The sequence below is a fragment of the Chelonia mydas genome, chromosome 1 (genome assembly GCF_015237465.2).
Source record: "Chelonia mydas isolate rCheMyd1 chromosome 1, rCheMyd1.pri.v2, whole genome shotgun sequence".
NCBI lineage: Eukaryota > Metazoa > Chordata > Testudines > Cheloniidae > Chelonia > Chelonia mydas.
In genome coordinates this window covers 215705053-215729667 of record NC_057849.1, presented here as the reverse complement: position 1 = coordinate 215729667, position 24615 = coordinate 215705053, and the positions used below count along the sequence as shown (strand labels likewise).

The following is a 24615-nucleotide window of genomic DNA, read 5'->3' as shown; positions in this document are numbered from 1 at the left end:
GTCTAATGCCCAGAATATAACTATGTTGTATAAAATCTATTTTGGAGATTCATCAGCTGTAAGGTTTTGATGACTGCACTTGGCAACAAGGTATGTGAGCAATTTACATATCGATACAAAACGTAGCTTTGTTTAGTGACAGTTAAGGCTGCATCAAGACACACCCCACCCATCATCTTAGAACCTCAAAAGCATGGAAATAAGTTAACAGCAAGGTTTTCTGCATTTCTTTCCTCTTTCATGTTGTCTGTAACATACTCCAGTACTCCATAAGGCTTTTGCTTCCATCGCAAACAGATACTGAAAGCAATACATACCCCAGCTTCATCAAACTTGCATCCAACACAAAACCTTAACAGTGATCACAGCAACATTAAGGCAGAATAACTTCCCAAATGCATGGACTGTCCAAAAGTCAGAAGGGCTGATCTGTTGATACATGAAGGTCTGAGGTTACTGTTAAAGTTTAATGACACATTTTATTTTATTTTATTTTGGGCCTTAGAGGAAATCAGATTATCACCACAGACTTAGATGAAATTTTTAGGCCCGTAGGGTGAAATGCTGGTTTTACTAAACTGAATGGCAAGATTCTTATTGACTTCAATAGGCCCTGGATTTCACCCTTATTGTTTCTGTGGGAACATTCTTAAAAGAAGGAGCTACACTTTTAAGTTATTGCTCTTTTTGGAGTTCTCAGAAAAAAGAAAACACTTTTAACATCTATCTTCCTCTTGTGTATAGAGTTGGGCAAAGTATTTCGAATGAAATTTTTTCACCAAAAAAAAAAAAAAAAATGCAGATTTGGGCCAACCAAAACATTTAGTGAATTTGTGTCAAATCCACCAGATTGTTTTGGTCAAAAAGAAAACAAATTCTGAAAAAAATGAAACTTTTCATTACATTATTTTCCAAATGGAAGAGTTTGATTTTTCAAATAAAAACAACTTTTTGTTTTCAATTTTACTTCAATTTTATTTTAGACATGTTTAAAAAACCTCAAACACAAAATGAAATGTATCATTTTCGGTCAATTGAATTGTTTTATACAACTCTCCTTGTATGTGTGTTGGAGTTAAAGCTGTATAAATTACAAGAATTAGATGTTAAAAAATAATTTTTTTAGAGAGGATAAAAAAGAAAAAGCAAATAAATAAATTAAAAAAAAAAGAGAGAGAGATGAATTTTCAGCCCTAGGGAAATGCCAATATGTTGACATTTCTTTTTATCCTGACTCAGGATGAATAGTCAAAATATTGAAACTTTGAGGAACAAAAAGTTCTGAAATATTTTGATTCAGAAATACCAAACATTTCATTTTGACATTTTCAATTGAAACTGTTTTTTCACAGATTTCAAGGCCTGAAGGGACTTTTGTGATCATCTAGTCCGACCTCTTGTATCACACTGTCCATAGAACTTCCCCAAACATATGTCCTTTAGAGAAACATCCAATCTTCATTTAAAAATGGTCAGTAATGGGGAATCCACCAGAACCCTTGGTAAATTGTTCCACTGGTTAATTATCCTCACTGTTAAAAATATATGCCTTATTTACACTCTGAGTTTGTCTAGTTTCATCTTCCAGCCTTGTTATACTTTTTTCTGTTAGATTGTAGAGCCCATTATTAAATGTTTGTTCCTCATGAAGATACTTATAGACTGTAATCAAGTCATTCCTTAACCTGCTCATTGTTAAGCTAAATAGGTTGAGCTCCTTGAGTCCGTCACTATAAGGCATGTTTTCCAATTCTTTAATCATTCTCTTGGCTCTTCTCTGAATCCCTTCAATTTATCAACATCTTGGTTGACACCGGAACTGGACACAGTATTTCAGCAGCAGTCTCACCAGTGCTAAATATGGAGGTAAAATCACCTCTCTACTCCTATTCAAGAGTCCCCTGTTTATGCACCCCAGGATTGCATTAGCTTTTTTGGCCACAGTGTTGTACTGAGAGCACATGTTCAAATCTTTTTCAGAGTCACTGAATCCCAGGATAGAGTCCCCCATTCTTTGTTCCTAGATGTATACATGTACATTTAGCCTTATTGAAACACATATTATTTGCTTGTGCCCAGTTTACCAAGCAATCCAGATTGCTCTGAATCAGTGACTTGCCCTCTTCATTATTTATCACTCTCCCCAATTTTTGTGTCATCTGCAAACTTGATCGGTGATGATTTTATGTTTTCTTCCATATGCTTCCTTCTCGCTGTGTTACTGCCTGTTCACCCTCCACGTCAGGCAGGGCTCAGCTGGCTGGTTTGTGTGATCTCACTTGATTACCAGCCCCACCCAAGGTGAGGATCTCTTCAGTCTACACGGGAGTTTAAATCAGAGTCCAGGTTCCAGAAAGGAAGGGAATTGCACGTGGTGGGGAGTCATTTCTGCCCACTTTCATTCATACTGACCTGTCCCTGCCTGACCCTCTGAGACACAAGCTTTTTCCTTCAGATACCGGAGCAGACAAGACAGTTTCTCTTGCTCTTCGTGCCGTGTCCTAGTGTCCCAACGCCAGGTGACTACAGACACGGAGAGGAAGAAAACCAGAATTATAGCACTAGCCAGTGGGAGAGGGGGACCAGATCTGGAGGGTGAGAACAGACTCTTGGTCTGTCTCTTGCCAAGTGCCCCACAGGAAGGCTCATCCTCACATCTTGTGCCTCATTGTGCAGTATAATCCCAGACTGGAGGAAAGGGGGATTCTACCCAGACCTACGCAGTGACCAGATCATGCCCTGAAACAGGTCGGCTAGTACCTCTATCCATGCTAGCAGCAGCACCAATGTTGCTGCTCCACATAGATGTATCCCGTTCCTCTTTAAACCCTGGTATAGTATCTGACTCAATGACCCCCTGCAGCAGTGAGTTCCACCGGCTGTCAACATACCATGTGAATGTACATTTCCCTTTCCTGGTTCTGAATATACCAGCCACTCATTTCACTGGGAACCTCTTTATTTTTGTAAGTTAGGGCTGAGGGAAAAAGCAGGACAAATCCTTTCATAACACCCCCCACAGGGGGAGGGACCAATCCCCCAGAGAGCCATACAATCCCTGCTTATTGCATCTTATTTGCTGTTCTTTCCAATCCAGCTGAATAAGCAGCAGCCAGAACCCACCGAGGATGCTGGAGATGAAACAGGCACTGAGGATCAGGATGGAGATCACAGGAACGACCCAGGTGCTCAGCCAGGGGCAGCCTCCCCTCTTCTCTGCAGGGGCTGAAATACACAAGGGAGCAATCACACAGACCAGAGCCAAAGGAGCAGGAGGGTCTGTTTCTAGCACAGTGCCTGGAGGCACTTGATAGGTTTTCCTCTTGTGTGCTCACAGGAGCCATCTCTTCTTCTCCCCCATTACTCTTTTGTCTTTCCTTTTCTTCTACCTCTCTCTTCTTCTCTCCTCACTGTCTGTTCCTTCACTGCTTCTATTCCATTTCTTCTTTTTCCAAATTTCATTCTTGCTCCCCTTCTTTGCTTTGGCTTTTCTGTCCTCACTCCCCTGCCAATTTCCTTCCCATCTCACCCCCAGTTCTTGTCCCTCTCTCCTTCCCTTCCCTCTCCGCACCTCTATCTCATGCTCTCTCTCCTTGGATCACCCATTTCTGTAAGGCTCTTCTATTGTTCTGACTTCTCCATCAGTCTTTGGCCATTCCCTTTTCCAGCCGTCATTACCACCATCCATCCCCCAGCAGAGCAGAGATAAAAATCCCCCTTACCATCTGTAGTTCCGGGGCTGGTTTCCCCTGTTGGGCTCATGGCCTCTCCCAGACCAATGACTTCTGGTTTCACATGTAGTCACCAGCACGGGGATGCTGAGCTGAGGAGGAGGTGGCCAGACACAAACAGGGAGCATATAAATTCTCTGCTGGGACTGGCAAGCAGCACTGGAGTTTGAGGAACCCCACTGAGTGGGCACAAGGGGAAGCTGAGGTTTTGCTGCCTCTTGCATTACTTCTTATCACATGGGAAAAATATTGAGAGGTGAGCATAAAATGAAACTAAAATGAGCCAAAAATAAACCTCAAAGGTATAGAGAGAAGGAGTTAGTGTAGAGTAGCTGGTGCACTGTAAAGTCACACTGTAGCTTGGTATGCACTAACTTCTCCATGTGGACAACGACTAAATGTGTCTGGACTGCTGGAGGTGCTGGAGTGTATTGAAGAATGACTATTATACACCTGGTAGTGGGACCTCGTAGGCTGCTGAGCCAACAGTCTCCTCCTGCTGGCCATGAATCTCTGTGTGGAGCCCTGAATTGGAATACAAGGAGGACCACAGGGCAGGACTGAGGGGCATTGGCAGAGCTGGGGCCCAGGCTATGGGAGGATGAGCGAGAGCCGTGCTCCCCAATATGAATGAGGGAGACTGGTTAAGATTTCATCCCAGAACATTGGGGAACTTGAACTTTGCAGAAGGTTGAGCTTGGTGCCCAGGAGTAAACCAGCTTAGGTTCTGTTATGTGACTTTATTAAGATACAGTAAAGACATAAATAGATATAGCCACAAAGTGTCCATACATGAAAAGTAACTTCACAGTATTAAGAGAAAAAAGGAGAGAACCATCTACACAGCATCAGACATTCATCCTCTAAATCCATTAACAGGATGGACACCCCTTCAAGGCAAGTGGTGGAAACTGTATTGCTCAATGACAGGCTTCAGAGTAGCAGCCGTGTTAGTCTGTATCCGCAAAAAGAAAAGGAGGACTTGTGACACCTTAGAGATTAACAAATTTATTAGAGGATAAGCTTTCGTGAGCTGTTTAAACTGTTGACAAGAATCAGTGACCATAATTCTTACAGTTTGGGGTTTTTAAAAGAGGTTTTACAGCCCTTCTGGTCACACAGCAGTTATGAGTATCAGACAATAATAAATATTATAATAGCTATTCACTGTACTGCTTAGACTTTGTCTACACTGCACGTACAGCCAGATTAGAGGGCCCAGATAAAACAGGAATATCTCCCAACAGAGTGTCAGCAGGGCTCGATCTTGTTGATTTCAATTGTGGGCTTGTCTCCATGAGAAAACAGCACCAGTTTAACTAAATGAGATTAGACACTTGTAGGCATATATGTGTCCACGGCCATCCCTCATTGTCAATCTCCCAGGGAGGCCACACATCTTTTCCATCACACACCTAGAACAGCGGTCTGTAAAAGGGGGAAGTTAACTGTTTCTAGGGCTCAAATCCTTCGACAGTAGAGAGTACTGAATAGTCTATAAGCCTAGGCCCTGAGGCAGGGCAGGGCACTAAACAGATTGGAGGTTCAGACATGAGGCCAGGCAGAGCAGTAAATAGTCTATGAGCTCAGGCAGGGCAGGGCACCAAATAGTCTAGGGCCTCAGGAGGGCTTCTCTGACCCATGTGGTGGGGCAGAGCATCAGACAGTCTATTGCCTGATGCACTGGCTCAGGCAGACAGCAGACAAACACAGGCCTCTTGGCCTATGGTGGGGAGGCTGCCACCCCCAGGGTGGGGTTGCAGAGGGACCCAGGCCCACCCAACTCCACCAGCCCCAACAGTGGCAGCATGTTCCACTACTGGGTCAGCAGGGATCCAGCCACAGCATGCTGACCTTGGTTCAGGCAGCAACACGCCAGACTGGAGTCAGCTGTTCCTGGGTCACTTCTTCTCCTCCCCTCCAGGTGTACCTGAAACCCAGGGTCAACCTTCATCTCCTCAGTGCTGGCTGGGTCTGGCAGCTCAGAAGAGTCCTCAGGACAGCAGATCTCTGCTCCTGACCCAGCAGCAGGGTGGAAGCACCTGTCTCCCTCAGCAGCTCCAGCCCAGCTGGATGACAGGGCCTGCCTTTTATACTTTCTGTTCCGGTGTCACCCCTCTGCTTCCAGTGTGGTGGGTGTGGCCTTCCCGGTTCCACCCACCAGCAGGTGTTTGGCCGTCCCTTGCTGTCAATCTCCGAGGGAGGCCATGTCTCTTTCCTACAACATTGACTGGGTTAAACTGGTGCAACCCCCTCCTTGTGAACACTCTTATTTCTGTATAAAGGAGCCCTACAGTAATTTAGGTTAGGTGATTTCTCACTGACTTGATATAAAGCATCAGTCCTAAACCTAAAAGCCTCCACACAGGAGGGTTGCACCAATGGAACTAAACTGTTTGTAAACCTATGTAGTTCAGTCAGCCAAATTCCATGTGTAGACAAGTCCTTGTCCCTGAGTGACGTTAAAGCGTTGGACCATTCAAGGGTTTTAGCATTGCTCAGGGACATGGACAAAGCCCCATCTCAGTTACAAGGGAGAATTGAGTTGTAGCAGAGTCAAGGGGAAAGAAGGTCAGACCAAGTTAATTTTGCAGCATGGACAGGACCTTATCCTTGGTAAGTTGTTACCTTGACCAGGACTGGGAAGGTTAATATGAACAGGAAACCCCCTTTCAACATTTCCCAGGGCAAACCCACTGGTCCTGCCTTTCCCAGCCCGCCTCCTCCACCAGTCACCTGGGAGCTTCACTGACATCACAGGCACTTTGGCTTTTTCCAGTTAGATATTTTCAGCAGTTTTCAGATTTTTCCAAAATTGATCTAGTGAGTGAGTTTGGGCCCCAATATCATCCTCGACCACCTAAGCCCAATGTCATGATAGCCCAGGGCTGATCAAAACCCTCCCACCAGATCTCTCTGGGAGCTGACCCAAGCAAGAGATAGGGGGACTCTCCAGACTCCCATCCAGGATGGGGGTTCTTCCTCAAAATCTAAGTGCTGCAGTCTCACAAATTCGATGAAATGTATCGGAACAAGGGATGTTATTCCAATTCCTGTTACCATATGCATTTTGTTTTGCCGACACATACATGACAACACAGTTCTCATTGGTGTGATGACTGGGTTCCCCAGGTCTCCAGAACCTGTAAAAGAGAGAAGCTTGTGTGTTAGAGATGCATCACTATAAACATTGCAGGGGAAAGAGTTGTAGCTGGCGATGATAAGAGGAGAAGGAGAATTGCAACACTTGAATCAGCCACAAACACTCCTCTTCTTCAGTACAGTGTTCTCTAAAATTCATTCATAGCCTCTATCCATTTGTAAATCTTCTCTCTATTAGACCAGATATAGTTAGTTCCAGTTGTGGGTAAGGTGCTCTCTCTCTCTCTCTCTCTCTCTCACACACACACACACACATTACGTTGTATACTAACCCTGGAACTATGTGGAGGGTGGTAAGTGGTCTCCATCCCAGGAAATACTCACGCTGCAGTATTGTTATACGGAGTCCCATTCATCCAGCGCCACTCTCCTTTCTTCTCCTGATCAGTCAGACCAATAAAGTAATTCCTTCGATGGTGGCCTGTAACTGTTCCCTTTGCCCAAGTGAAGATGAAATCCTGGATAAAAATAAAATAAAATCTCCACCAGGTGCAGTCCCTGGGCAGACAGTAGGAGATGGGGGTCCCTGTGGGGTGTGGTGGTGCTGGATGTGATGGATGAGGAAGCCCAGGACTGAATGAACACAGAGCCCAAACATCCTCTTCAGGGCTACACTCTGAGTGCCCAGAGGAGCCTGACTCCCAGCAAGTTACCTGCTCAGCTCTTGTGTTGATCACCACCAGGTGGGAGCCCATCTCTGTGCAGTTCCTCTCACTGTCATCCCAGGTCATCATGTCTTTCGAGAAGTAGTAGCAGCTAGCCTGAAAGGGCTCCCAGCCCTTGGGGCAGCACATCCAGACTTGCTCTGTGAGCGGAGAGAAGAATGAAACATGGAAAATAAAAATGGAAAGGACTCGTTAGGTGACACCCAGTTCAGGGCCAGTACAGGGTAGGTCCATCCAGTCCATCTCCATTCCACACATATCTCAAGCAATGGGGACTAACAGAGGCCTTCATGGTGAGGAAATGATTCACGACCAGCAGCCTGAATTATTTTTTCTCCTACTTGGTCTTTTTTATACCTAATTCTTCCCCCTAAATCCCTCCTGGTCAGTTCTTTCCCTCATTGTGCTTGCCCCCTGGAGGCACTGGTAGACCATTAACACACACTAACTAGTTCTGTGCTGGACTGTTTCCCTTCCTGCTTATGTGCTTGCTGTGACAGCCTCTCCCTTAGTGTCTCCTCCTTCACCTTCTCCCCCTCTGTCCTTTTCCTTCAGAGTTCCTCACTCTTCTCACTCCACACCCCACCCCTAGATGACCTCATCCACTTCAATGGCTTTATGTGTTGTCTCTGCTATGACGTTTTCTCTCACCCTTACGAACCATTCATTCCCACCTCTCTCCATTCGACTCATGAGCTCCCGTAGAGAAAACCTCCTCTGCTCCCGTCTATATCATAAATCACAATTTCAGTATCCCCCACTTAGACCTGTAATCTTTGTATATACAGTATTTAACTCCTCTGTCTCTCCCTCCTTTATCCCCAGATCCATCCTGCTGCTCAACACTGCCAGTCCTTTTCTCTCTCCATTGCTACTGCCAAATCCTCAGTCCAAGCTGTGGCCATCTCTCTGTAATCTTGACTGCTGCACCTACCCCTCTCTGGCCTCCCCAGGTTTCATACTGTGTCCCTTATATGTAATATTGCTGCCATTTCATCTCCCTATCCTTTCCCACTTGAGTCTCCACATTGGCTTTGTTATTCTGCTGGGTCAGATTCAAACCCCTCACCCTCACCTTCAGGGGCCTTCACAACTCTGCCCCTATCTCCATCTCATCTATAGTCGCTTTCTACTCCTACATTCAGCCACTTCAGCTTATCTCATCACTCTCCTGGTCTTCTTCCACAAATAGCTCTGCACCTTTTGTCGCTGTGTCCTCGAAACCTAGACTATCCTACTTGACCTCCATGGGCTCCTGCCGCAAATCACTCCTCAAAACTCATTCCTTTTAGTCAGTCTTCCACCGTTGCTCTCTCTTCCGACAGCCTCTAATTTGTCATGTTATGGTGGAGTGGTAATAAAGCCATAGTTAAGGATGCACCAGAGATTTGTGTCTAATGGAGAATAATGGGGACCCTGCTGATTCTAGTGTCAACACCGACTTCAGCATTACCAATTTGAAAGTGCCCATTTAAACTATGAGGCCATCCTTTACTACGTATTGCCATATGTCTTTTATGTGTGACAGCACATTTGCCAAGCTGCAGTGGCTTCATTTAATCGAACTCGACATTTCACCATGTAAGAACACTCACTGCAGTCACTGTGTTCTTCACTACATTGGCATTGTTATTTGCAACGTTCTGCATTATTTGCTTTTTTAATTTTCATGTCCAGTTTAAACAGTTTATTTTAAAACTAGGAAAATTCACACAGAAAAATCTTTCTTTAGTGTTAATTATTGTTGCTCTGTTCCACTTCAAGAACATTTTCCTCAAAGGCTGAAAATCTACAGCACAAACAGTTCAGGTCAACAACCACACTTCTGTTTCTCTACTGACACCAAGAGAAAACTTTACTACTCTTACCTATTACTGTCCTCCTTCCACAACACATTGGTCACACCAACAGCTTCAAAAACTGTCATTTAAGCCTTAACTCCGACATACACACAAGAAAAACACATAAGTTCCACAGATTCATAGACTTTAAGGCCATTAGATCATCTACTCTGACCTCCTGCCTCCTGTATGTCACAAGCCCTAGAATTTCATCATTACTCCTGTATCGAGCAAGACGAATTGTGTTTGACTTCTTAAGAGCTCAACTTTTAATTAATTGAGAGGCAAAACTATACATTTTGAATGGACAATCTGTACCTCTACCGCCAATGAGGACATGATCCCTATTGCAACCTCTTGCCTTCTTCACAAGATCTTGTTTGGCCACTATTGCTCACATTGAGTTGCCTAGTAGACAGAACCCTGGACTGGAGTTCTAGGTTCTGTTTCCAGTTCTGCCACTGGCCTTCTGGGAGACCCTGTGTAAAACCCTTGCCTCAGTTTCCCCATTTACAATTTGAGGACAATGATACTGCCCACCTTCACAAAGTGCTTTGAAACCTACTGATAAAAAAGGACTATACAAGAGCTAGGCAGAAGTAGTGGTACCTTATTCCACAGGGAAGCTGACTGAAGTGAATGGGACTATTTCTGAAGTAAGGTACAACTGGCTATGAATAAAGGGGCAGACCTGGCCCTCTGTCTGACTGTCAGCTGGACTGCTCTGTTGATAAATGAACGTATAAGGTCACTGTTTACCGACTCACTTTATCTCATAGTTTGGGCATTAGAGCAGACCAGATTGTAGTCACAGACTTAGAAAATAAAATATTTAAACACTTAGCATGAAATCCTGGTTCCAATAAAGTCAGTGGCAAAACTCATATTGACTTCAATAGGGTCATGATTTCACCCTGATTATTTTTATGGAGATATATGTTTAAAGTATAACTCCTTTTAAGATATAGTTCTCTTTTCGGATTTCTTAGGGAAAAAGAAAACATTTTTAACTTCTGTCTCCCTCTTGTAAGTAGAGATGGGTGAAAGTTTTTGAATGCAACTTTCGTTCACCAAAAAAAGAAGATTTGGGTCAAAGGAAACATTTTGAGAATTTGTGTCAAATTAACTTCTTGTTTTAAATTTTACATCAGTTTTCTTTTAAGAAATCTTTAAAAACTCAAAACCAAAATGAAATGTTTCATTTCTGGTCAATCAAAGTTTTTTTTGACCCAAGATGAATTTCCTTCAACTTTTTTGATGTGCCTAGTAAATCAAAAACTCAGTTATTCACACAGCTCTCCTTGTATTTAAGTTTGAGCTAAGGCTGTGTAAATTACAAAAAGGAGACATTTGTTAAGTTATTCTTTAAAGTGGAGCAAAAAAGAGAAGTACTGTCCCAAGGGAAAAAATAATATTTTGACATTTGTATTCATCCTCAGTCGGGATGAAAAGTTGAAATATTGAAACTTTAAGGAACAAAACGTTCTGAAAAAATTTGACTCAGAAATACCAAACATTTCATTTTGACAGTTTCAATTGAAACTAAATGTTTACCCATTCCCCAAACCAAAACCTTTAATTTTGATTTTCCCAGATGGAAAATTCTCCCAAAATAGACCTTCATTACAGTCTCAGCAAAAACAGCATCTGCTGCTGAGCCTCCAGCACCACTCCCTCCAGCTCTCGCTGTGTTACTGCCTGTTCACCCATCCATGTCAGGCAGGGCTCAGCTGGCTGGTTTGTGTGATCTCACTTGATTACCAGCCCCACCCAAGGTGAGGATCTCTTCAGTCTACACAGGAGTTTAAATCAGAGTCCAGGTCCCAGAAAGGAAGGGAATTGCACGTGGTGGGGAGTCATTTCTGCCCACTTTCATTCATACTGACCTGTCCCTGCCTGACCCTCTGAGACACAAGCTTTTTCCTTCAGATACTGGAGCAGACAAGACAGTTTCTCTTGCTCTTCGTGCCGTGTCCTAGTGTCCCAACGCCAGGTGACTACAGACACGGAGAGAAAGAAAACCAGAATTATAGCACTAGCCAGTGGGAGAGGGGGACCGGATCTGGAGGGTGAGAACAGACTCTTGGTCTGTCTCTTGCCAAGTGCCCCACAGGAAGGCTCATCCTTACATCTTGTGCCTCATTGTGCAGTATAATCCCAGACTGGAGGAAAGGGGGATTCTACCCGGACCTTCGCAGTGACCAGATCATGCCCTGAAACAGGTCGGCTAGTACCTCTATCCATGCTAGCAGCAGCACCAATGTTGCTGCTCCACATAAATGTATCGCGTTCCTCTTTAAACCCTGGTATTGTATCTGACTCAATGACCCCCTGCAGCAGTGAGTTCCACCGGCTGTCAACATACCATGTGAATGTACATTTCCCTTTCCTGGTTCTGAATATACCAGCCACTCATTTCACTGGGAACCTCTTTATTTTTGTAAGTTAGGGCTGAGGGAAAAAGCACGACAAATCCTTTCATAACACCCCCCACAGGGGGAGGGACCAATCCCCCAGAGAGCCATACAATCCCTGCTTATTGCATTTTATTTGCTGTTCTTTCCAATCCAGCTGAATAAGCAGCAGCCAGAACCCACCGAGGATGCTGGAGATGAAACAGGCACTGAGGATCAGGATGGAGATCACAGGAACGACCCAGGTGCTCAGCCAGGAGCAGCCTCCCCTCTTCTCTGCAGGGGCTGAAATACACCAGGCAGCAATCACACAGACCAGAGCCAAAGGAGCAGGAGGGTCTGTTTCTAGCACAGTGCCTGGAGGCACTTGATAGGTTTTCCTCTTGTGTGCTCACAGGAGCCATCTCTTCTTCTCCCCCATTACTCTTTTGTCTTTCCTTTTCTTCTACCTCTCTCCTCTTCTCTCCTCACTGTATGTTCCTTCACTGCTTCTATTCCATTTCTTCCTTTTCCAAATTTCATTCTTGCTCCCCTTCTTTGCTTTGGCTTTTCTCTTCTCACTCCCCTGCCAATTTCCTTCCCATCTCACCCCCAGTTCTTGTCCCTCTTTCCTTCCCTTCCCTCTCCGCACCTCTATCTCATGCTCTCTCTCCTTGGATCACCCATTTCTGTAAGGCTCTTCTATTGTTCTGACTTCTCCATCGGTCTTTGGCCATTCCCTTTTCCAGCCGTCATTACCACCATCCATCCCCCAGCAGAGCAGAGATAAAATCACCCTTACCATCTGTAGTTCTGGGGCTGGTTTCCCCTGTTGGGCTCATGGCCTCTCCCAGAATTTGATCTCCCAGTCAGTGACTTCGGGTTTCACATGTAATCACGAGCACAGGAATTAGGTGTTTTTGGAGGTGGCCAGACACAAACAAAGAGCATATAAATTCTCTGCTGGGACTGGCAAGCAGCACTGGAGTTTGAGGAACCCCACTGAGTGGGCGGAAAGGGAAGCTGAGGGTTTGCTGCCTTCTTATCAGGGGGAAAAATACGGAGAGAGGAACATGAAGTGAAACTAAAATGAGCCAAACATGGACCTCACAAAGGTATAGAGAGAAGGAACCTCCCTCCTCTGCACCCCACAGAACCTCATGGTCCCCCCTGCCCCAAAGTCAGTGGGACCTGCCCTGCGCGGATCTCCTCAGTGGCTGGGGCAAGCCATCTCTCACTCAATTTTCCGCTAGACCCCTCCTATAGCTCTCTAGTCCAGGATTGGCTTTTGAGACGCGGATAGTGACACACATCCTCTCCTATGGGTCCTTTAGGGTTCTCCGGGGTAGATAATGCCACCCTGGGCTCTATAGCTCACCCTACCCCTTATGCCCTGAGACGAGAATCCTTCTTGATGGGTGTCCCCTGAGCAGGCACTGGCAATGAAAGCACTGGCATCTTGACTCCCATGGCGCTGCTGTACTGGGTTGGGTGGTGCTTGGAGGAGATGAGGGTGAGATGCAGGGGACCCAGGACCCAAGGAAGACATAGGGCCTCCAACTGGGTGGCCTAGATATCCATCCGATCCCATGTGGGGCTCCTGAGAGCTGGAGTTCAGCCCCACAACCTCTTTTGAGGACTGGGGGGAACAAGCCCCCCTAGCTGAAGGAACAGTTAGGGAGGGAGCCCTGAATGAAACACAGCCCCCTTAGATGTCCCAGGAGTAAGTCTTTGTGCAATAGCTTAATACACTTTAAAAGTGCATCAAGCCAAACTTCCCGAGGGCACTCTTGGTGCACAATAAGAGTGTCCACACAGGGAGTTAGTGCAGAGTAGCTAGTGCACTTTAAAGTCACACTATAGCTTAGTGCGCACTAACTTCCCCATGTGGACAAGGTGTAAATGTGTCAGGGATCCTGGAGGTGCCTGGCGTGTACTGAAGAATGACTATGAAACAGCGGGTAGTGGGATCACCTAGGGTGCTGTACCAACAGTCTCCTCCTACTGGCCATGAATGGGACTGCCCTGCTTACCTCCCTCAACGGCTGAATCCACTTGCTCCCCTCCTGTACCCTGGGAGAGTTACATGTGACTCAGCCAGTTTAGACCTTTGAACTCCATCTGGAATGAGGAACTGGTTCCTACTCCCCCTCAGTGCTCCAGCATGACTGATCAGGGAGCTCATGCCTCCTTATATCGGATGTCTGTAGGGTGGCCATATTTTCCCAAAGGGAAAACGGGACACTGCACAGGGCTCGTTTAAGGCCCCCCTCCCGTCCAGTTTGCTCTTGCCAACTGATGATCAGTTGGCAAAAGCAAAGGACAAATGCCCAGTTTTGCCAAAAAATTCAGGACGCCCAGGACAGGGCTTAAAAAAGGCACTGTCCAAGCCAAAACAGGACGTATGGCCACCCTAGGTGTCCCTTATACAGTATGAGTGTTACTTAGGAGGTATGAGCATTTCCTGGGTCTTTTTAGTTGGTGCATCATTTGAGACAGTGGTTGGCTCTGAATACAGAGGGTCTGTTTGCAATAAACCCTTACACTATGTATCTAATCCATCCATCTACCATCCTTAATTCCTATGAGACTGAAAGAAATAGGAGCCCTGTGTGTAGCCCTGGGAGTAGGTGCCAGGGGATGGATCACTTGATGATTACCTGTTCTGTTCATTCCCTCTGGGGCACCTGGCATTGGCCACTGTCAGAAGACAAGATACTGGGCTATGGACCTTTGGCTTGACCCAGTATGGCTGTTCTTATGATAGGATGAAGCTGTGTGGGAAGCCTTTGGTTGAAACAGCAGATTCTGCTGCAGGGCAGGACTGAGGAGCATTGGCAGAGCTGTGTGGAGAACCCAGGACTGGAACAGCAAGAAGGTTGCAGGGGAGGACTGAGGGGCATTGGCAGAGCTGTGCGGGGAGCCCAGGGCTGGAATATCAGTGGGCTGCAGGGCAGGATTGAGGGGCATTGGCAGAGCTGGGGCCCAGGTCATGGGAGGACAAGCAAGGGCCGTGCTGCACAGTACAAATGAGGGAGACTGAGTAAGATTTCATCCCAGCACATTGGGGAACTCGAACTTTGCATGAGGTCGAGCTTGGTGCCCAGGAATCAACCAGCTTAGGTTCTGTGTATTAAGATGTGACTTTATTAAGATAAAGATGTCAATAGATACAGCCTCAAAGTCACCATGTATGAAAGGAAACTTTATAGTATTCAGAGAAAAAAAGTTAAGACCCCACCAGGAGAGAACCATCTACACAGCATCAGACATTCGTCCTCTAAATCCATTAACAGGACTGAGACCTCTTCAAAGGAAGTGGTGGAAACCCCATTGCGCAAGTCATTCAAAGCAGGATGAGATAAGGAAGTGGAGAATGTGCTGCAGGAACCAACCCTGCCCTGTCTCCCCGGTGAGATGAGAACTAGAAGATCTTTTCAATGTCTTGGAGGTACAGTCTTAGGATCAGGGTGTTGGGTGAAATTCTGCCCTCTTTCTGCACCTCAGCACAGCAGAGTATTTATGGCTCTTACACAATCGTTGATTGTTTTGTTCCAGTAAGAATATGTTTAAACTGTCGACAAGAATTAGTGGCCATAATTCTACAGTTTGTGGTTTTTACAGTGGTTTTCCAGCTCTTCTGCTCACACGCCACTTGTGAATATTTATCACAGACAGTAATTACTAGGAATACTAGCTATTCACTAAAAGAAAAGCAGGACTTGTGGCACCTTAGAGACTAACAAATTTATTTGAGCATAAGCTTTCATGAGCTACAGCTCACTTCATCAGATGCCTTGAAGTGAGCTATAGCTCATGAAAGCTTTTGCTCAAATAAATTTGTTAGTCTCTAAGGTGCCACAAGTCCTCCTTTTCTTTTTGCGAATACAGACTAACACGGCTGCTACTCTGAAACCTAGCTATTCACTGCACTACTTAGGCCTTGTTTACACTGCAGGTAAAGCCAGATTAAAGGGCCCAGATAAAACAGGCACCTCTCCCAACACAGTGTCAGCAGGGCTCAGTTTTGTTGATTTCATCTGCGGGCTTGTCTCCATGAGAAAACTGCACCAATTTAACTAAATGAGTTTAGATGCCGATGGAGTTAAATTGGTGCAACCCCGTCCATGTGGACACTCTTATTTCTGAATTAAAGAGCCCTATATTAATTTAGGTTAGGTGATTTCTCACTAACTTGATATAAAGCATCAGTCCTAAACCACAATAAAAGCCTCTACACAAGGGAGTTGCACCAATGTAACTAAACTGGTTTGTAAACCCATGTACTATAGTTCAATCAGTCCAATTCCATGTGTAGACAAGCCTCTGTCCCTGAGTGATGCTAAAACATTGGACCATTCAAGGCTTTTAGCATTGCTCAGGGACATGGACAAAGAGAACTGAAATCACTAAAGAGCTGAAGTTACTATAAGGGTATGTCTACACCACGAAATTAGGTCAAATTTATAGAAGTCGGTTCTTTAGAAATCCTTTTTTCTTGTTGATTGTGTGTCCCCACACAAAATTCTCTAAGTGCATTAACTTGGTGGAGTGCTTCCACAGTACTGAGGCTAGCGTCGACTTCCAGAGCGTTGCACTGTGGCTAGCTATCCCACAGTTCCCGCAGTCTCTGCCACCCATTAGAATTCTGGGTTGAGATCCCAATGCCTAATGGGGCAAAAACATTGTCGCAGGTGGTTCTGGGTACATGTCGTCAGGCTCCCCTTCCCTCCCTCCCTCCGTGAAAGCAACGGCAGACAATTGTTTCGCGCCTTTTTTCCTGAGTTACCTGTGCAGACGCCATACCACGGCAAGCATGGAGCCCGCTCAGCTCACCATCACCATACGTCTCTTGGGTGCTGGCTGACGCGGTACTGCATTGCTACACAGCAGCAGCAACCCATTGCCTTGTGGCAGCAGACGGTGCAATAGGCCTGATAACTATCGTCATCGTGTCTGAGGTGCTCCTGGCTGCCTCGGTAAGGTCAGTCAGAAGCGCCTGGACAGACATGGGCGCAGGGACTAAAATAGGAGTGACTTGACCAGGTCATTCTCTTTAGTCCTGCCAGCAGTCCTATTGTACCGTCTTATGGCAAGCAGGCAGGAGATGAGGATGGCTAGTAGTCCTATTGCACCGTCTTCTGCCGAGCAGCCAGGAGATGAGGATGGCTAGCAGTCCTACTGCACTGTCTGCTGCCAGCCAAAGATGTAAAAGATAGATGGAGTGTATCAAAACAAGAAATAGACCAGATTTATTTTGTATTCATTTGCTCCCCCCTCCCGCCCTCCGTGAAATCAACGGCTGATAATCGTTTCAGTGAGGTCTATCAGGGGCACCTTGAAAAGTTTAACAGAGATTCAGTCCTGCCTGAAATACTGGGGGGAGGGACAGCTCAGTGGGTTGAGCATTGTGTTGAGCATTGGCCTGCTAAACCCAGGGTTTTGAGTTCAATCCTTGAGGGGGCCATTCTGTGTGACAGTTGTTTTTGTTTCTCCTTGATGTAAAGCCACCCCCTTTGTTGATTTTAATTCCCTGTAAGCCAACCCTGTAAGCCATGTCGTCAGTCGCCCCTCCCTCCATCAGAGCAACGGCAGACAATTGTTACATGCCTTTTTTCTGTGCAGACACCAAACCACGGCAAGCATGGAGCCCGCTCAGATCACTTTGGCAATTAGGAGCACATTAAACACCACACGCCTTATCCAGCAGTATATGCAGCACCAGAACCTGGCAAAGCGAAACCGGGCGAGTAGGCGACATCAGCGTGGTGACGAGAGTGATGAGGACATGGACACAGACTTCTCTCAAAGCACGGGCCCTGGCAATGTGGTGCTAATGGGCATGGTGCTAATGGGGCAGGTTCATGCGGTGGAACGCCGATTCTGGGCCCGGGAAACAAGCACAGACTGGTGGAACTGCATAGTGTTGCAGGTCTGGGACAATTCCTAGTGGCTGTGAAAATTTCACATGCGTAAGGGCACTTTCATGGAACTTTGTGACTTGCTTTCCCCTGCCCTGAGGCGCAAGAATACCGAGATGAGAGCAGCCCTCACAGTTGAGAAGCAAGCGGCAATAGCCCTGTGGAAGCTTGCAATGCCAGAAAGCTACCGGTCTGTCGGGAATCAATTTGGAGTGGACAAATCTACTGTGGGGGCTGCTGTGATGCAAGTAGCCAACGCAATCAAAGATCTGCTGATATCAAGGGTAGTGACTCTGGGAAATGTGCAGGTCATAGTGGATGGCTTTGCTGCAATGGGATTCCCTAACTGTGGTGGGGCCATAGATGGAACCCATATCCCTATCTTGGCACCGGAGCACAAAGCCGGCGAGTACATAAACTGCAAAGGGTACTTTTCAATAGTGCTGCAAGCACTGGTGGATCACAAGGGATGTTTCACCAACATCAACGTGGGATGGCCGGGAAAGGTACATGACGCTCGCATCTTCAGGAACTCTGGTCTGTTTCAAAAGCTGCAGGAAGGAACTTTATTCCCAGACCAGAAAATAACCGTTGGGGATGTTGAAATGCCTATAGTTATCCTTGGGGACCCAGCCTACCCCTTAATGCCATGGCTCATGAAGCCAAACACAGGCAGCCTGGACAGTAGTCAGGAGCTGTTCAACTACAGGCTGAGCAAGTGCAGAATGGTGGTAGAATGTGCATTTGGATGTTTAAAAGCACGCTGGCGCAGTTTACTGACTTGGTTAGACCTCAGCGAAACCAATATTCCCACTGTTATTACTGCTTGCTGTGCGCTCCACAATATCTGTGAGAATAAGGGGGAGACGTTTATGGCAGGGTGGGAGGTTGAGGCAAATCACCTGGCCACTGGTTACACGCAGCCAGACACCAGGGCGGTTAGAAGAGCACAGGAGGGCGTGGTACTCATCGGAGAACCTTTGAAAACCAGTTTCATGACTGGCCAGGCTACCGTGTGAAAGTTCTGTTTGTTTCTCCTTGACGAACCCCCCACCCTTGGTTCACTCTACTTTCCTGTAAGCTAACCACCTTCCCCTCCTCCCTATGATCACCGCTTGCAGAGGCAATAAAGTCATTGTTGCTTCACATTCATGCATTCTTTATTCATTCGTCACACAAATAGGGGGATGACTACCAAGGTAGCCCAGGAGGGGTGGTGGAGGAGGGAAGCACCAGGAGGGGTGGTGGAGGAGGGAAGGACAAGGCCACACTGCACTTCAAAACTTATTGAATGCCAGCCTTCTGTTGCTTGGGCAATCCTCTGGGGTGGAGTGGCTGGGTGGCTGGAAGCCCCCCCACCGCGCTCTTGGACGTCTGGGTGAGGAGGCTATGGAACTTGGGAAGATGGGCGGTTGGTTACACAGGGCCTGTGACGGCGGTCTGTGCTCCTGCTACCTTTCATGCAGCTCAACCATACGCTGGAGCATATTAGTTTGATCCTCCAGCAGCCTCAGCATTGAATCCTGCCTCCTCTCATCACGCTGCCGCCACCTTTCAGCTTCAGCCCTCTCTTCAGCCCGCCACTTACTCTCTTCAGCCCGCCACCTCTCCTCCCGGTCATTTTGTGCTTTCCTACACTCTGACATTATCTGCCTCCATGCATTTGTTTGTGTTCTGTCATTGTGGGAGGACAGCATGAGCTCAGAGAACATTTCATCGCGAGTGCGTTTTTTTCACCTTCTAATCTTCGCTAGCCTCTGGGAAGGAGAAGATCCTGTGATCCTTGAAACACATGCAGCTGGTGGAGAAAAAAAAAAGGGACAGTGGTATTTAAAGAGACACATTTTATAGAACAATGGGTAAACTCTTTCATGGTAAACCTTGCTGTTAACATTACATACATAGCACTTATGCTTTCATTACAAGGTCGCATTTTGCCTCCCCCCACCACGTGGCTAGCCCCTCCCCTCTCCCCGTGGCTAACAGTGGGGAACATTTCTGTTCAGCCACAGGCAAACAGCCCAGCAGGAATGGACACCTCTGAATGTCCCCTTAAGAAAAGCACCCTCTTTCAACCAGGTGACCATGAATGATATCACTCTCCTGAGGATAACACAGAGAGATAAAGAACGGATGTTGTTTGAATGCCAGCAAACATACACTACAATGCTTTGTTCTGCAATGATTCCTGAGTACGTGCTACTGGCCAGACATAGTAAAGTGTCCTACCATGGGGGACGGAATAAGGCTGCCCTCTCCAGAAACCTTTTGCAATGGATTTGGGAGTACATCCAGGAGAGCTTTATGGAGATGTCCCTGAAGGATTTCCACTCCATCCCCAGACACGTTAACAGACTTTTCCAGTAGCTGTACTGGCCGTGAATGCCAGGGCAAATTAATCATTAAACATGCTTGCTTTTAAACCATGTATATTATTTAAAAAGGTACACTCACCAGAGGTCCCTTCTCTGCCTGGCGGGTCTGGGAGGCAGCCTTGGGTGGGTTCAGGGGGTACTGGCTGCAGGTCCAGTGTGAGAAACAGTTCTTGGCTGTTGGGAAAACTGGTTTCTTCACTTGCTTGTTTAGAGCTATCTACAACCTCTTCATCATCATCTTCCTCGTCCCCAAAACGGGCTTCCATGTTGCCTCCATTTCCATTGAAGGAGTGAAACAACACGGTTGGGGTAGTGGTGGCTGAACACCCTAAAATGGCATGCAACTCATCATACAAGCGGCATGTTTTGGGCTCTGACCCGGAGCGGCCGTTTGCCTCTCTGGTTTTCTGGAGGCTTGCCTCAGCTTCTTAAGTTTCACGCGGCACTGCTTCGGGTCCCTGTTATGGCCTCTGTCCTTCATGCCCTGGGAGATTTTGACAAATGTTTTGGCATTTCAAAAACTGGAACGTAGTTCTGATAGCACGGATTCCTCTCCCCATACAGCGATCAGATCCCGTACCTCCCGTTCGGTCCATGCTGGAGCTCTTTTGCGATTCTGGGACTCTGTCATGGTCACCTCTGCTCATGAGCTCTGCACTCACCTGCAGCTTGCCACGCTGGCCAAACAGGAAATGACATTCAAAAGTTCGCGGGCCTTTTCCTGTCTACCTGGCCAGTGCATCTGAGTTGAGAGTGCTGTCCAGTGCGGTCACAATGGAGCACTCTGGGATAGCTCCCAGAGACCAATACCATCTAATTGCATCCACAGTACTCCAAATTCGACCTGGCAAGGCTGATTTCAGCACTAATCCCCTTGTCGGGGGTGGAGTAAGGAAATCGATTTTAAGAGTCCTTTAAGTCAAAAAAAAAGGCTTTGTCGTGTGAATGGGTGCAGGGTTAAATTGATTTAACGCTGCTAAATTCAACCTCAACTCCTAGTGTAGACCAGGGCTAAGAGCTAAATCACTGAGAGCTGTGTTAAGTGGGGGGCGGGGCGGGGGCTGAAGACATATTGGTGAGCGGCTAGCAGGACAGCTGGCGGAGAGGAGCGGCTGATGGTGAAGACTGCAGTAGAACCCCATGGAGAGGTTTGGCACTCGGCTGTCGACCTGAGCAGCGGAGCATGTAAGATGCCCCCTGTACCTCCCTCCACTTCCACCCAGGCTGGGAGGTATACTCTGCAGATGAACTTCTGAACTCTGGGGGGTTGCACTGGCCAAGGACAGAAACTGGGGAGGGGAGTGTGTGACTATTGGGTTGCTGGACTCAAGACCCTGAGGGGAAAAGGACACTGCCAAACTTACTTGGGGGTGGGTCTTTTGCTCATGGTTAGTGTTATGAATCCTGTTTGTGGTGTTTCCTCAACATAATACCGCATTGTTTCCCTTCTTTATTAAAAGGCTTTTGCTACACTCAGACTCTGTGCTTGTGCGAGGGGAAGTATTGCCTCTTTGAGGCACCCAGGGGGGTGGTATGTAATTGTCCCAGGTCACTGGGTGGGGGCTCGAGCTGGTTTTGCATTGTGTTATTGAAACGGAACCCCTAGATACTGAACCCGGCCCTTGTTGCTGCCAACTCTGACGGGCAGAAGGGTTACATTTTTGGGGGCTCATCTGGGATTTCTGGGTCAGCACCCCTCGCAAGCACCTGTTGAGTGATCCACTACATTGGGAAACAATTGTGTTTATATTTTGAGGAAATTACTGTTTGTATAATGGCTAATATGTCAGGTTTGTTGGGCCCTGGCTCAGCAGCCTCTAGCTCAGGGGCCACAGCCTCGGCTGATGATTGGGCAAAAGCAGTGGGGCAAACACTGGAAAAGGTTATGCTGTCCCATGCTGCGTCAAACTCTTGTCATAAGTTAAGGTTATTTGCTGGGGAAGAGGAGTTTGAACCCTGGTTAGAGCATACCACTGAAATGCTGCAGGAGTGGGCCGTACCAGATGTAGAAAAGCCAAGATGTCTAATAGAGAGCCTTAGGGGCCCAGCATTAGATGTGATCTGCACCCTGAAGCTCACTGACCCTGGGGTCAGTGTGAAGGACTGCCTAGAGGCCCTTGATCACACCTTTGGGAGCGTAGAGGGCCCTGAAGACAGCTTCTGGAAGTTCCTTAATTCCCGATAGCAAAGGGGCAAGAAGGCTTCAGCCTACATACAGAGACTGGAGAGACTGCTTCAGAGAGCTGTCATGAGGGTAGCAGTGACTGCTGAGCAGATGGCTTGGACTAGACTGGCTCAAATCATGAGAGGAACTCAGTATCAGAACCCGATTCTACTTCATCTCCAGCTAAGAGAACAACAGGAACATCCCCCAAGTTACTCCCAGCTGATAAAAGAGGCCAGAGAGGAGGAAGAAAGGCAGGCTGCCAGCGGGTTTTGGGAAACCCAAACATTGGAGCCAGCCAGCACAACACCACTGCAAAAGGCCAGTATACTGATGGTGAGCACCAGAAAGGAACTTGCTCAGCAAATGCAGGTCCTGGCAGAATGGATAGCTGAGCTGCAAAGCACCATTGACCGAGCTAAGACTTCCAGGACTAAGGAGCCTAGACTGTGGTGATGGAGAAGTCAGCATTTAGAGCCACCATTCCATTCAGGCAAAGGGGGAAAAGACAGTTCTTCTGCTACCGATGCGGTCAGGATGGGCACAGTGCTGCCAAGTGCCGTAATGAAAAAAATCCATCCTTAGTGTATGGAAAGCTGAGGATCAGTTGGGAGAGATCCTGTAACTGCCAGAGGGCCTGGGGACGGGGACCACCCAGGCCTGCAGGGTTTAAAGATTTCCCCAGAAAAGACTGTCCAGCTGGATCCTGGCAGGACTGATAGGGCCTTGAGCAGACATCACAGTGAGGATTGAAGGGGAAGAGTGTAAAGCAATGCTTGACACTGGATCTCAAGTGACTATTATATTTCAGTGATTCTACCAGCAGATGCTTAGGCACCTGCCTATATAGCCACTGACTGGCCTTGGTCTGTGTGGCCTCAGCATGGATGAATACTCCTACCAAGGGTATGTCATAGTGCACCTGGAATTGCCAGAGGAGGTTGCTGGGGTAAGAGAAGAGGTAGACACAGCTTCCTTAATATGCCCTGACCCTAAAGGGACCTCTGATGTGTCTGTGCTGATAGGGACCAACTCCAGTCTCTTCAAGGTAGTCGCGGATTACTGCAGACAATGGGCTGGGGACCAGTACCTGAATACCCTGATGATCCATAAGTTTTGTGCTGAAGCCTATAGGAAAATTGAAAGTGCTAAAAAGGAGACATCTGAGCTACCGATTGGGGCACTGAAGTACGAGGGCACAACCCCCTTAATAGTGCCTGCAAAGACAGAGCAAGAAGTGCTTGTCATGAGTACCAGGCTGAAAGGCACTAAAGGGGCATTAGCAATGGTAGAGCAGCTGGTTGAAGGAGAGCTCCCTGAAGGAGTGCTGGTCCCCAGTGAAGTCATAACCCTACCTGCTGAAGCCCAGGAAAAGGTGATTATACTGATTGCTAATGAAACAAGTTGTGACGTTGTTGTGAAGCAAGGACAAAAGATAGCAGACCTCTTTGAGCCTGAATCAATTGTAAAACCTCAGTGTGAAACTCAAGTTTCGACAATAGACCCAGCAAAATTTGACTTTGGAGATTCACCAGTGTCCGAGGAGTGGAAAGATCACCTGAGGAAGAAACATTGTGAAAAATCCAAGGTGTTCTCACTGCATGAGTGGGATGTGGGATGTGCAAAAGGAGTAGAGCACAACATCAGACTACATGACTCTTGACCTTTCAGGGAGAGATCTAGGAGGATTGCTCTCTCTGAGATGGAAGATGTGCGACACCATCTTCAGGAGCTGGCTGCGAATGGCATCATTACAGAGTCCCACAGCCCATACGCCTCACCATTGTGATGGTCTGTAAAAAAAATGGGAAAATCCGGATGTGTATCGACTACTTCACCCTAAACAGCCGTACTGTGGTTAATCAGTACACTATGCCTCGAGTCCAAGATGCCTTAGACTGTTTGCTGGGAAGCCAGTGGTTTTCTGTGTTGGATCTTCGAAGTGGATACTACCGGATCCCTCTGGGAGAAGAAGATAAGGAGAAGACAGCCTTCATCTGCCCATTAGGGTTTTATCAGTTCGAACGCATGCCCAAGGGATTTCTGGAGCACCTTCCACATTTCAACATCTTATGAAGAAAGTTGTGGGAGACATGAATTTACTGCAAGTGTTAGTTTATTTGGATGACCTGATTGTGTTTGGAAGAACGTTGGAGGAGCATGAAAAAAGACTTCTTAAAGTGCTTGATAGGTTGGAGGATTATGGTTTAAATCTTTCAATTGACAAATGCCAGTTCTGCAGAACCTCAGTGAAGTATGTGGGTCACATCGTGTCCCAAGAGGGTGTGAGTACTGATCCCATTAAAATAGAAGCACTCACTACCTGGCCATGTCCAAGTAACTACAAAGAACTCAAGACCTTT

The 24615-nt window shown here is 46.8% G+C and overlaps 1 protein-coding gene across 5 annotated transcripts; it reads right to left on the bottom strand.

The window, feature by feature from the left end:
• Positions 1–2004: 2004 nt before the first annotated feature.
• On the bottom strand, positions 2005–12814 carry LOC102945027 (C-type lectin domain family 4 member D). Of its 5 annotated transcripts, XR_006284536.1 has the most exons (9): positions 12595–12814; positions 11997–12098; positions 11286–11396; positions 7547–7698; positions 7218–7351; positions 5586–6874; positions 3723–3823; positions 3124–3225; positions 2005–2523 (listed from the first exon to the last, which is right to left on the bottom strand). XR_006284536.1 is itself a non-coding variant. In XM_037913053.2 (6 exons), exons 1-6 carry the CDS (start codon positions 12632–12634, stop codon positions 6715–6717), a joined length of 699 nt encoding a protein of 232 aa, XP_037768981.1. In that variant the 5' UTR covers positions 12635–12814; the 3' UTR covers positions 4724–6714. The 5 variants fall into 5 exon arrangements, 3 of the variants coding, with proteins under 3 accessions (XP_037768981.1, XP_037768996.1, XP_037768990.1); XR_005227431.2 differs by lacking the exons at positions 2005–2523; positions 3124–3225; positions 3723–3823 and adding an exon at positions 4457–4686; XM_037913053.2 differs by lacking the exons at positions 2005–2523; positions 3124–3225; positions 3723–3823 and having other exon boundaries at positions 4724–6874.
• Positions 12815–24615: the final 11801 nt, after the last annotated feature.